Source organism: Aedes aegypti, chromosome 2, assembly GCF_002204515.2.
Source record: "Aedes aegypti strain LVP_AGWG chromosome 2, AaegL5.0 Primary Assembly, whole genome shotgun sequence".
NCBI lineage: Eukaryota > Metazoa > Arthropoda > Insecta > Diptera > Culicidae > Aedes > Aedes aegypti.
In genome coordinates this window covers 222,685,516-222,698,055 of record NC_035108.1, presented here as the reverse complement: position 1 = coordinate 222,698,055, position 12,540 = coordinate 222,685,516, and the positions used below count along the sequence as shown (strand labels likewise).

The 12,540-nt window shown below is 40.7% G+C and overlaps 2 protein-coding genes across 7 annotated transcripts in view; one reads left to right on the top strand and one right to left on the bottom strand.

Moving 5' to 3' along the window:
* LOC110676395 overlaps positions 1-12,540 on the top strand; it is a 151,522-nt gene that overhangs the window by 25,906 nt on the left and 113,076 nt on the right. The window lies entirely within an intron of this gene.
* LOC5569028 (hillarin) overlaps positions 1-12,540 on the bottom strand; it is an 89,419-nt gene that overhangs the window by 9,958 nt on the left and 66,921 nt on the right. For all 5 annotated transcript variants that reach the window (XM_021844119.1, XM_001658235.2, XM_021844121.1 and 2 more), the window contains exons 5-6: positions 3,754-3,870; positions 3,035-3,696 (exon numbers count right to left, since the gene is read on the bottom strand). In XM_021844119.1, coding sequence (XP_021699811.1) covers positions 3,035-3,696; positions 3,754-3,870 — 779 coding nt within the window. The remainder of the gene's footprint in view (positions 1-3,034; positions 3,697-3,753; positions 3,871-12,540) is intronic.

Below are 12,540 nucleotides of genomic sequence, written 5' to 3'. Positions count from 1 at the left end.
GAACGTTTTCGAAAATGCCTGTGAGACTGATTTGGAAGAAGTGAGAACTATTATTAAAAAATTCAAAAATATTCAAATACAGATCGGACTCGATTATCCGGAGACTCGATTATCCGGGGACTCGATTATCCGGGATTCGATTATCCGGAATTTTAGACTCGATTATCCGGAATTTGTTTTTTGATGTTCTTGTTTTTCAATTTTTATGCATAAATCTGGAATAATATGGTATTGCAATATTTAATATGAATAGTTTTGCAGTTTTGAACGTATTTAAGGAAAGGGGGTTTTGAAAAAGTGTTTTTTTGTGTATGCTGGTCAATTTTTTTTTACTTTAAAGACCTCTACTGTTCCTAGAAATAATTTCTGTCTGCACCACCGCATCATATAAATAAAACAAAAAAAAAAAGATAATATTTAAGTTCTTTTATCGAAGATTTCATTTTTTTTTCTTAGTGATTCGATTATCCGGAGTGAAAAAAAAATTTATACTCCGTATAATCGAGTCCGACCTGTATTCAAATATTCAAAATTCAAAAAATGGGCCTCGTGGCCGTGCGGTTAGTGTCGTCAGGCATTTAAGCGCATCGTGTCATGGGGTGTGGGTTTGATTCCCGCTTCAGCCATTAAAACTTTTTGTCAGGAATGTTTCTCGGCTGTGCCACTGGAACATGCTTGTCCGTTGTCTAGTGTTAAATTACAGTCTGTGCAGCTAAATGGCTGTCCTTGTCTTTTTTAAAAATATGAAAGCTCCTGGCGATGATGGAATTTTCTACATCCTCATCAAGAAACTTCCAGAAAGTAGCTTATCATTCTTAGTTGATATATTTAACAAATGTTTTCAATTAGCATATTTTCCTGACAAATGGAAAAATGCTAAGGTTGTTCCAATTTTAAAACCAGACAAAAATCCTGCAGAAGCTTCTAGCTATCGTCCAATCAGTTTGCTTTCCTCCATCAGTAAACTTTTTGAAAAAGTCATTTTGAACAGAATGATGACCCACATCAACGAAAATTCAATTTTTGCCAATGAACAGTTCGGATTCCGCCATGGACATTCGACCACTCATCAACTCTTACGTGTAACAAATTTGATCCGTTCCAACAAATCTGAAGGCTATTCTACTGATCTTGCTCTTCTAGACATAGAAAAAGCATTCGACAGTGTTTGGCATGAAGGTTTGATCGTAAAATTAAAAAAACTTTAGTTTTCCAACATACATTGTTAGAATAATTCAAAGTTATCTGTCAAATCGTACACTTCAGGTTAATTATCAGAACTCCAAATCTGAAAGACTTCCTGTAAGAGCTGGTGTTCCTCAAGGCAGCATTTTGGGACCAATATTATACAATATTTTCACATCTGACTTACCTGAGTTACCTCAGGGATGTCAAAAATCTTTGTTTGCGGATGACACAAGCCTCTCCGCCAAAGGACGAAGCCTGCGTGTCATCTGTAGTCGATTACAAAAAAGTTTGGATATTTTTTCTTCATACTTGCAAAAATGGAAGATTGCTCCTAATGCTTGCAAAACTCAACTGATAATATTCCCACATAAACCCAAAGCTCTTTATTTGAAACCTTCAAGTAGACATGTTGTCACGATGAGAGGGGTTCCAATAGATTGGTCAGATGAAGTTAAGTATCTAGGGCTCATGCTAGATAAAAATTTAACTTTCAAAAATCACATTGAGGGCATTCAAGCCAAATGTAATAAATATGTAAAATGTCTCTATCCCCTTATTAATAGAAAATCAAAACTTTGTCTTAATAACAAACTTTTGATATTCAAACAAATTTTCAGGCCATGTTGTATGCTGTACCAATATGGACTAGCTGTTGTAATACCAGGAAGAAAGCTCTGCAGAAAATTCAAAATAAAATTTTGAAAATGATTCTGAAGCTTCCTCCTTGGTATAGTACCAATGAGTTACATAGAATATCCAATGTTGAAATATTGGAACAAATGTCAAATAAAATAATTAATAATTTCAGGCAAAAATCGTTGCAATCTTCTATTGCCACGATTAATGCGTTATATGTTTAGCTTAAGTTAGGTTAAGTAAGTATATTCAAAGCGTTTTTTATTTCTCTTATAAGCAGGTGAAAACAAATCACCTGTAAAAAATCTGAACTGCTACGGCAAATGAAATGTAATATGTTGTTAACAAAATGTTAATAGAATCTTAAATTTGTTTTACCAAATTAGGATGATAGTGTTGTCTAATAACATAGAACACCTAGACATAAGAAATGAATGTAATGTTTGGAATGATACTAATAAAGAAATTAAAAAAAAAACAACGCAGTTCTTTTACGCAAATGCGCTGATTGGTAAATAAAACTTCTTTCGATACTGCAAGCACTTGGAGTGTTCGAACGAAGGGTGCTATAGGACCATCTTTGGCGGTGTGCAGGTAAACGATGTGGCGGCGGAGAATAAACCACGAGCTCGCTAGGCTCTACGGTGAACCCAGTATTCAAATGTTGGCGAAAGCCGGAAGGGTGCGTTGGGCAGAGCATGCTGCAAGACTACCGGAAAACAACCCTGCAAAGATGGTGTTCGCGTCGAATCCGGTTGGTACAAAAAGGCGGGAAGCACAGCGGGCGAGGTGGCTTGATCAGGTACAACAAGATCTAGAGAGCGTGGGGCAAAATCGAAGTTGGAGGGACACAGCCATGGACCGAGTAATTTGGCGTAACAACGATAACGAGGTTTTATCAAATTAATTGATGTAACACCAAGTAAATAAATAAATAATTCGATATTTCATTGGAGCGAAAATCTGGTACGATGAAGAATGCCAGAAACAGACAGACTGATAGCTTAGCTCAAAATTGCATGAACCGAAACGATATGTAAACGACGCGCGACACAATATCGTACATGCGCCCGCTATGTGTAATGATCGAGAGGGGAATTTGCTGATCGCTAAAACATTGGTGGCTAAAAAACTGCTGGTAAACTGCCCTTACGTAATTAATGGACGACCCCTTATGAAAATCGTGGCTATTAAAAGACAATAACAGTACCTGCACAATCTTTTGAAAAGAACGTGATAGCTCTCGGTTCCAAACTTGATGCCCCGAAGTAATCCCATCGGTGTATCTCCCCGCAGGTCATCGTCGAACGTCATTGTGTTCAGATTCTTGACCGTGATCCACCTGAATATAGTTCTGGCTTTCTCGATATCTGACGTACATCGTCCAACTAACTGACGCACAAGGTCGGTGAAGGTTTTCTGGTCTTCTTGAGCTACAGTAATGGCAATCTGATCCACGTCTTGGAACTCGACGGGATCGTTATATATTTGGAACTTGCTGAGCGCTGGTGGGGCAGGATTGGGTGCAACCAATGGATATTCCAATGTCACCGTGCCCTCGGTAAACTCATCATCAAGGAATATACTTTCGGTTTGCATGTACTCGCTGCGTCGGGCGCTAATAAGTTCCAACATTTCACTTGATTGCCGATCTACCAAAGCTGCCGTTTCGGATCGTTCATGTTCAAGTAGTTTTCTCGTAAGACTCTCTTTTTTCTTCGTTTTTCGAATTGTCATGTTCTTTTCCAAATCTTCTTTTTGTTGTTCGTGTTTCAGTGTCAGTATGCTCTGATCCTCGCGGGTTCGTCTGGACGTCGTCATCTCCTTTTCAAATTTGTGTGCCAACCTTTGAAGTTCACGCTCCCATTCATCCTGCAAAGTATTAATTTATTTCTTCTCAGTAAAGCCTGTCGAATATCACAAACTTACCTGTATTTCGCTTTGCATCCGCTTATCTTCTTCCTCCCGTTTCCTGGCGAATCTTCTGTACAAGTCATCTTCCTCTTTTCGATGCTTCATTTCTAGCTTGGCTTGTTCTTCACGCGCCTGCAAATACAAACAGAAAATAAAAAATAATATATTACGATTAGAGTAATCAATTTTATACAATTTTATGCAACTTGCAAAAAACGCTTCATGAACTGTTTCAAGAGTTATAGTTATATACCCATGGATTCCTCCAACTATTCGTCTAAGATCGAACATTCAATAATTCTTCTGCATATTTTTAAAGCATTCCCAACCGAACTCGGTCAAGTGATTAATCCGCTTAAGAAATCACGTAAGTAGTTTTTTTTCTTTTATTCTCTTTTAACTTCGTTAAATATGATGAATATATTATTCTTGATGAAATTCAACAAATATTATTCTTGATGAAATTCAACAAAAAAATGTTCAGAGAAACCTCTGAGAACCCCTCTAAAAATGCCACTAATTTACTTTCTGATTTTCACAGATTTTTTATCACTGTTAATTCGTTATGATCATTCACCTGAATCTTCTGACAGTATTATTATTACATATTTTTTTAAGGATTTTATCATGAATTTTACTAGGAACATTTCCAAACACTGCTTTAGGCAGGGGTTCCCCAAGAAATTGCTCCAGGGATTCTTTAAAGTAATTTGCGTTAAAAAGGTATCACAGGTATTCAAAATCATGAAGAATGAGCCGTCGCATGTCTAGTTAGCCGGTGGTCATTCCTGTGTTATGTCGGTAGTTCAGAAGAACCAAAGTGGTAATTTATTTATAATTGTACTAGAAGAGTCAGAGGTATCTAAAATCATGAAGAATAAGCCGTCGCATGCCTAGTTTTGGTACTAAAACTTTGTGGTCCCATAATATGGGTTTCCCGATAGCCATTCCGGTGCTCCAAAAGGACCAGAATAACCATCCATTCGTCTTTTTGGCAAAACACATCCAAACATAAAAAATTGTAAAGAATTGGGTACAATTCATTTGGTTTTGAGGCATAAATCTAAGTAATTTCATCGAATTGTCCAGATTGGCCCTTCCGGGGTTCCAGGAACCGGTTCCGCATGGATCATACTGGACCGAATTTTTCAGGGGATGTGCGCCGGTAATTGGTTCCTTATTACAAAAAAGATTTATGACAAAATATCCATCAACCGAATAGTACCGATGTGAATTACATATACAAAACTGCGATGGAAACTTACTTTTCGGATATTTCGGGTTTCCGGAACCGGGTATGAATAACTAAGTGATTTGAGAATATCTTTTCACAGTCCACGTGAATACATATTCAACAATATGAGGACGGTTCAGATTACTTGTTTAGTCACGAAACTACAGGTTGTCGAAGTAAGGGTCTCTAAAGGGACATTTTTCAGATCTAGCAGGTTCCCGGTGGCCACAGTGACCAAACCCGGATCTCCGGGAGGGTTTCAGAAACTAGACATGTGTGCCTTTTATTTAAGCCCAACAGAATTAAATTCGGTCATCACACTGATTTTTACGAGCTTTTAGAATTTTCGGGTCGAAAACGACCCTACACGCAGAGAAAACAGACCTTTTTGTTTCAAAAATAAATATTATTGAAATATTTTTTAAAAATTACCATTATTTTTGTTGAATACAAAATTAAATTTTGTTGTTCCAAAATTTTAATTGTTGTTTTTACATCAAACTGATGGGGACACAAGTTGCGTAGATTCAATAAAATATTTTTTTGATTGTTGGCATAATCTGTTTCGTTTTCAAAAAAAGTTTTTTGGTTTCAAAAAACCCTAATACTTACACACATACATATTTATTATATGAGAGTGTGTATGTTTTTTTCGCTATTATGTACGCACGGCTTGTCAGACGCCATTTCCATGATTTCAAACAAAACTCAAAATGGATTCAACAGAAGAAGTTTTGGTTATGGAAGTTGAGGAAGTTAGTGACGGTGAATTTTTTACTGAGTTTTGGACTCTCTGAAGAAATTATCAATCGTCTTCTGGGTAAGAAATTATCTTGTTTCCATGTAACTATCTGATGTATAAGTTCGTACATGCATTGTTCGATTGTTTCTCTCTAGAAAATCAGTACTATCTTGAAATTCTGAAAATCCTGGAACGGAAGAACATAGAAGAATTGATACCGCCGGCATTTCTGGCTGACCGGACGAATTTCATGCATATTGAATGTTTGGAGAATTTCACCAGGTATAAATAAACGGATGAAGTGTTTTAACAAAAGGAATAATAATTGTATTTTTCTATGTATCATAGGGATTTCCACAGATTGTTATTCGACCGCATCACCGGTGGTAAGAGATAGTATTTCTGAATCCATCACTCGTGAACGGTGCACTGCAAATTACTTGCTGACTGCGTCTACAAAATGCAGAAATGGCTAGAGTAATTTTATTAATCAGAGTTCATAAGAAGGCAATCACTCATCTGGTGATTATTTCTAAATCAGATGTAAATAAAATCTAAATGGAGAGAAAATAGTCTTTTTATTTATGATCATTTCAAATGAAATAGAAAATAATGAATAAATCCTACATAAATAAAAAAATAAATATTGAATCAAAAATGTACTTTGTTGTACTGTGGTTCAAAAAATATAAATTTTTAACAGCAACACAGCTATTTTTTGTTTCAACATAAGGTATTGTATTAACAAATATACTTACTTTACTTTTGCTGGCGCTACGTCCTTCAAGACATGACCTGCGCCACAATGTTACGCCAACTAACTCGGTCCATGGCTGCTATCCTCCAATTTCTCGATCGCCCCACACTTCCAAGATCCTGCTCCACTTGGTCAAACCACCTAGCTCGTTGCGCTCCCCTTCGTCTTGTACCGGCCGGATTTGAGGTGAACACCATATTTGCGGGATTGTTGTCCGGCATTCTCACAACGTGTCCCGCCCATCGTACCCTTCCAGCTTTGGCGACTTTCTGGATACTGGGTTCACCGTAGAGTTGCGCAAGCTCGTGGTTCATTCTTCTCCTCCATACGCCGTTCTCACATACTCCGCCGAAGATCGTCCTAAGCACACGTCGTTCAAAAACTCCTAGCGCTTGCAGATCCTCTTCGAGCATTGTCCACGTCTCATGCCCGTAGAGGACTACCGGTCTTATTAGCGTCTTGTACATGGTACACTTAGTACGGAAGTGAAGTTTACCAGACCGCAAGGTCTTGTGGAGTCCGTAGTAAGCACGACTTCCGGCAATGATACGTCTTCGAATTTCTCTGCTGCAGTTGTTATCCGACGTTATCAATGATCCGAGGTAGACAAATTCGTCCACCACCTCGAACTCATCCCCGTCGATCATCACGCGTCTGCCAATGCGAGCTCTATCGCGCTCGGTTCCTCCAGCCAGCAGATATTTCGTCTTCGACGTATTTACCTTCAATCCAACCCGATCTGCTTCACGTTTCAGCCTGGTATACTGTTCAGCAACCACCTGGAATGTTCTTCCGACAATGTCCACGTCGTCAGCGAAACAAATGAATTGGCTGGATTTATTGAAGATCGTGCCCCGCATGTTGAAGCCCGCCCGTTTCATAACACCTTCTAGCGCAATATTGAACAGTAGGCAGGAAAGACCATCGCCTTGTCGAAGTCCTTTGCGTGTTTCAAACGGGTCCGATAATGCACCCGATATCTTCACACAACACTGTACACTATCCATCGTTGCTTTGATCAGTCTAGTCAGTTTCCCGGGAAAACCATTCTCGTCCATAATCTTCCATAGCTCTTCGCGGTCGATGGTATCATAGGCCGCTTTGAAATCGATGAATAGGTGGTGCGTAGGGACTTGATATTCGCGACACTTTTGGAGGATCTGCCGCAACATAAAGATTTGGTCTGTCGTCGATCGCCCGTCCACAAAACCGGCTTGATAACTTCCCACAAATCTGCTTGCCAGTGGCGATAGACGGCGGAAGATGATCTGGGAAAGCACTTTATAGGCTGCATTAAGAATGGTGATCGCTCGATAGTTCTCACATTCCAACTTGTCACCCTTTTTGTATATTGGGTATATTATTCCCTCCTTCCACTCCTCCGGTAGCTGTTCTGTATCCCAGATCCTGGCTATCAATCGGTGCAGACAAGTGGCCAACCTGTCCGGGCCCATTTTAATAAGTTCCGCTCCAATACCATCCTTCCCAGCTGCTTTGTTGTTCTTGAGCTGTTTGATAGCATCCTTAACTTCGCCTATTGTGGGAGTTGGCACGTCTCCCTCATCCGCCGTACTGATGAAGCCATTCCTCCTGCTGTCCTGATCTTCCTCCTCTGCGCCGTTTAGGTGTTCATCGTAGTGCTGCTTCCACCTTTCGATCACCTCACGTTCGTCCGTCAAGATACCTCCATCCTTATCCCGGCACATTTCGGCTCGCGGCACAAAGCCTTTGCGGGATGCATTGAGTTTCTTGTAGAACTTACGTGTTTCCTGAGAACGATACAGCTGCTCCATCTCTTCGCACTCCAACTCTTCCAGGCGGCGCTTTTTATCCCGGAATAGATGGGTTTGCTGTCTTCGCCTCTGTTTGTATCGTTCCACGTTTTGACGGGTGCCTTGCTGCAGCATCATCGCCCGCGCTGCGTTCTTCTCGTCCAAAACCGTCTGGCACTCCTCGTCGAACCAACCGTTCCGTCGATTTCCTTCCACGAACCCAATGGCACCTTCCGCTGCGTTGTTAATGGCTGCTTTGAGACTACTCCAGCAGTCCTCAAGAGGGGCTTCGGTGAGCTCTCCCTCTTCCGGCAACGCTGCCTCTAGGCTTTGCGCGTATCCAGTTGCGACTTCGGGTTGCTTCAGTCGTTCCAGATTGTACCGGGGCGGGCGTCGGTACCGAATGTTGTTCACAACGGAGAGTCGTTGGCGCACTTTAACCGTCACAAGGTAGTGGTCCGAATCGATGTTTGCGCCGCGATAGGTTCTGACGTCGATAATGTCCGAGAAGTGCCTTCCATCAATCAAAACGTGGTCGATTTGCGATTCAGTCTGTTGGGGTGATCTCCAGGTGTACCGATACGGGAGGCTGTGCTGGAAATAGGTACTACGTATGGCCATGTTTTTGGAGGCGGCGAAATCAATCAGTCTAAGGCCGTTTTCGTTCGTAAGCTGGTGAGCGCTGAACTTCCCTATAATCGGTCTAAATTCCTCCTCCTGGCCAACCTGAGCGTTGAGATCTCCGATAACGATTTTGACATCATGGCTTGGGCAGCCGTCGTATTCACGTTCCAGCTGCGCGTAGAAAGCGTCCTTATCGTCATCGTCACTTGCTAGGTGAGGGCTGTGCACGTTGATTATGCTGATATTGAAGAAACGGCCTTTGATCCTCAACTTGCACATTCTGTTGTCGATTGGCCACCACCCAATCACGCGCCTTTGCATTTCTCCCATCACGATAAAAGCTGTGCCCAGCTCATGTCTGTTGCCGCAGCTCTGGTAGATGGTATAACCATCCCTATACGTATGTACCGTCGACCCTTTCCAGCAAACCTCCTGCAGCGCTACGATGTCGAACTTGCGGACCCTCAATAATTCGGAAAGAATGCGGGTACTTCCCAAGAAATTGAGAGACTTACAGTTCCATGATCCGAGTTTCCAATCGTTAGTCCGTTTTCGATGCCTGGGTCTATGCCGATTGTTCCGGTCCGAATTTACATTGTATGCTTCCTGTACTGATGATTTTTACGGCTGGCTTGTAAGGCCTGCACCAACCCCCTGTCTCGCCGGAGGATCATCGTGCACAGCACTGTTTAGAGTCCCACGCTGGCACTAGGACGATGATCAGCCGCTCCTAACATGGAGAACAGACGCTGTTTTGAGCCGCCCCTAACATGGAGAACAGACGCTCTGATAAGCTACACCCTCAGAAGAGAGGAGCCCCCCTTCCCTGTCAGCATACGACCAAGGTTCCACCAGGGTTGGTTACCCGATCTTCCCTACGGTTACTCGTATCCCAGGCGGCACCACGGGGAGGTAGGGATAGGAGTTACTGGACAAGAGGCTAAGGACCACAAATGGGGTCTATTTTATACCTGCAGGTACGCGAAGTACCAATGGTACGCATTGTCCAGTCATTTACCACCCAACAAATATATTTATTATGAATTCAAAAAAAATATTTTTGTTTGTGTTGACGACTGATTCTAGAAACATAAAAATATATTTTTGAAACAACAAGGTTTTGTTGTTGAATTCAAAAAAATATATTATTAGCCGTGAAATGATAATTTTTTCTGTTGATTTCAATACAGAATAATACTGATTTTAAAAATTATTTCTCTGCGTGTAAGTCACCATTTGTAACTTTTTGTTAGGGACTAAGGAAGGTTAAAAAAATGACGCAGACAACCCCAACAAATTATGAAAGTACCAATCTCCTCATTTTACAGGCGACAAAAACGTTTGTCTATAAGAGTCTTTTCATGCGTTTATTATCAAATAAATAAACCATATGCAACGGAAATTTAATGATAACTTCTTTATTTGACGATATTCAACAAAACACGTGTTTTAAAATATCTAACAATTTTGTAGAGCTTGAGCTTGAGCTTGAGCTTGATTGGCCGCCCGTGGTTGCTACTCCAGTATCGCCAGATCAGCTGAAATTACACAAGGAACCAACCAGATGACTGCTTGGGATTAACAGACACCCTCAGTGTATAAGTGCTGGTGATCTTCTATTTTTAGACAACAATGGTGCCTGCCACGTCAGAATGCAGACCAATGAGGGGAAGGGGAAGGAGTTGATGATGCATTAAACTGGCTCCCATAGTAGACCGTATATACCACTGCATCTACGCCAGTTCATGCGGGAAGGGTGAAGGGGTGGGGTAATTTTTATGGCAGAGAGGCTTGCTGGTTTGGTTAGCAGACTGCCTATGTATCAGGCGTAAGAATAGGCATGCTATAATGATGAATGAATGGAAGCGTAGGGAAACGGTTTATTTCTATCCGTCTCGGGTTCTAGCAAATGCTATGAATTGTGATAGGATCAAGTGTGAGATATTAAGAGCGGTAGATATAAGCAAGTGAAAGATACAACTACAAAGTACGACGAAAGGGACGGGCCTGGGATTGAACCCATGACCTTCTGCTTATGAAGCAGAAGCGGTAGCCATTAGACCACCAACCCCGTCATACAATGTTCAGGTTCATACAATGTTGTACAAATGGCATAACTCATTTACAAGATTTTTAAGATTTTCATGTCTTCTGCAAAGTTGTTTAACCCTTTGGGGCCTGATTTTTTCCAAGAACTATTATACAGTTTTTTGAACGCCTTTCAATATTTTTCGTGCTCAAAATGCTAAACATAACAAGAAATTATGACAAATATTTTTTTGGGAGGTGCTAGGTCTTCCAAACTGCTCTTGAGTTCATAATTTGAAGTCTATGCTTTTAATAACAACCTTGTTCATCATACAAGGTGATGAACTGTAATCTACCGTATATTCTGAACCTTCTGAGTGTTCAGCAAATATTATCAGATCATTTCGAATGTTCTAGATTATCTAACTTGTCGGGATGTTCAGTACATAAGATCTACAACGCGATGAGAGTCAGGATTTAGTGGTAATAAATTAATAACCACGAAACGAAGCACTTCCGAAACATGGTGTATTCGACAAAGTTTCCAGTCATAATTAGCGACATCTATTGGGAAGCATCCATAAATTATGTCACGTAAAAATATACTATTTTCAACCCCCTGCTTTTCACCTTTTGTTTGAGAACAATTTGTGAAAACGTCAGTAGAGTCTAAATGCGTAAACGAGTAGAAACACGTTTTGAATATATGTGTTTGTCGACGAATCTTCTTCTTTTTTCTTGGCATATCGTTCCCATTAGGAGGAAGCTGGCTAAAGCTGAAGAAAGTATGGGTTTACATGCAAAAAACGGTTGATTCACAGGTTGTGCAGAATCTCATGGCCGGGGTTAAGGCCAAGGTGCGGGCATTTCCGTATGGACTGTTAATAAAATACGAGTCAAATGGTAAAATGAAGTTTAATAGTTATTTCTCAATCCCTGAAAATTTGATGGCAATCGGATGAAAACTCGAATTTTGCGAATCAATTTTGTGTGTGGCAATTTCATCGTGGACACCCTTTACTCTATGCCCAAGGCAGTCAAGAATATTTTCATTACGAAAAGATCCTGGACCGACCGGGAATCGAACCCGGAACCCTCAGCATGGTCATGATGAATACCCGCGTCTTTACAGCTTCGGCTATGGGTCCCTATATAACCTGGTAGATTATATAACTGAACTCTATTTAGCGAAAAAAAAAACACTGCCACAAGGACAGATTTGAAGTTCTGAGCTCCAGGATAGTTTGGAAAAGCTTTTGAGATTCTCAGAGGTCAATAGATTCCGTTTGAGTTGAAAATATTATTATTTGCAGCGTTGCCAGATCTACGGAAATTTCCGTAGATCTACGGAATTGAGCACTTTCTACGGATCCGTAAGATAATTCTACGGAAAATGTATATTTTCTACAGAAAGCTACGGAAATTCTCTTTATTCTACGGTAATTTACGGATTTTTCCAACGGAAATCTACGGAATTGCAATGCTGGGGATCTCTCCCCCCGCTTATCACTTTTCGTCTACGGAATGATTTCCAAAGAAATCTGGCATCGCTGATTATTTCTAGCGCAGGCAACTACTGCTGTAAATTTCGAGAATTGAGCTTCGGGATAGTCTGAACGTCGTAGAATATCCCAGGACATGAAAA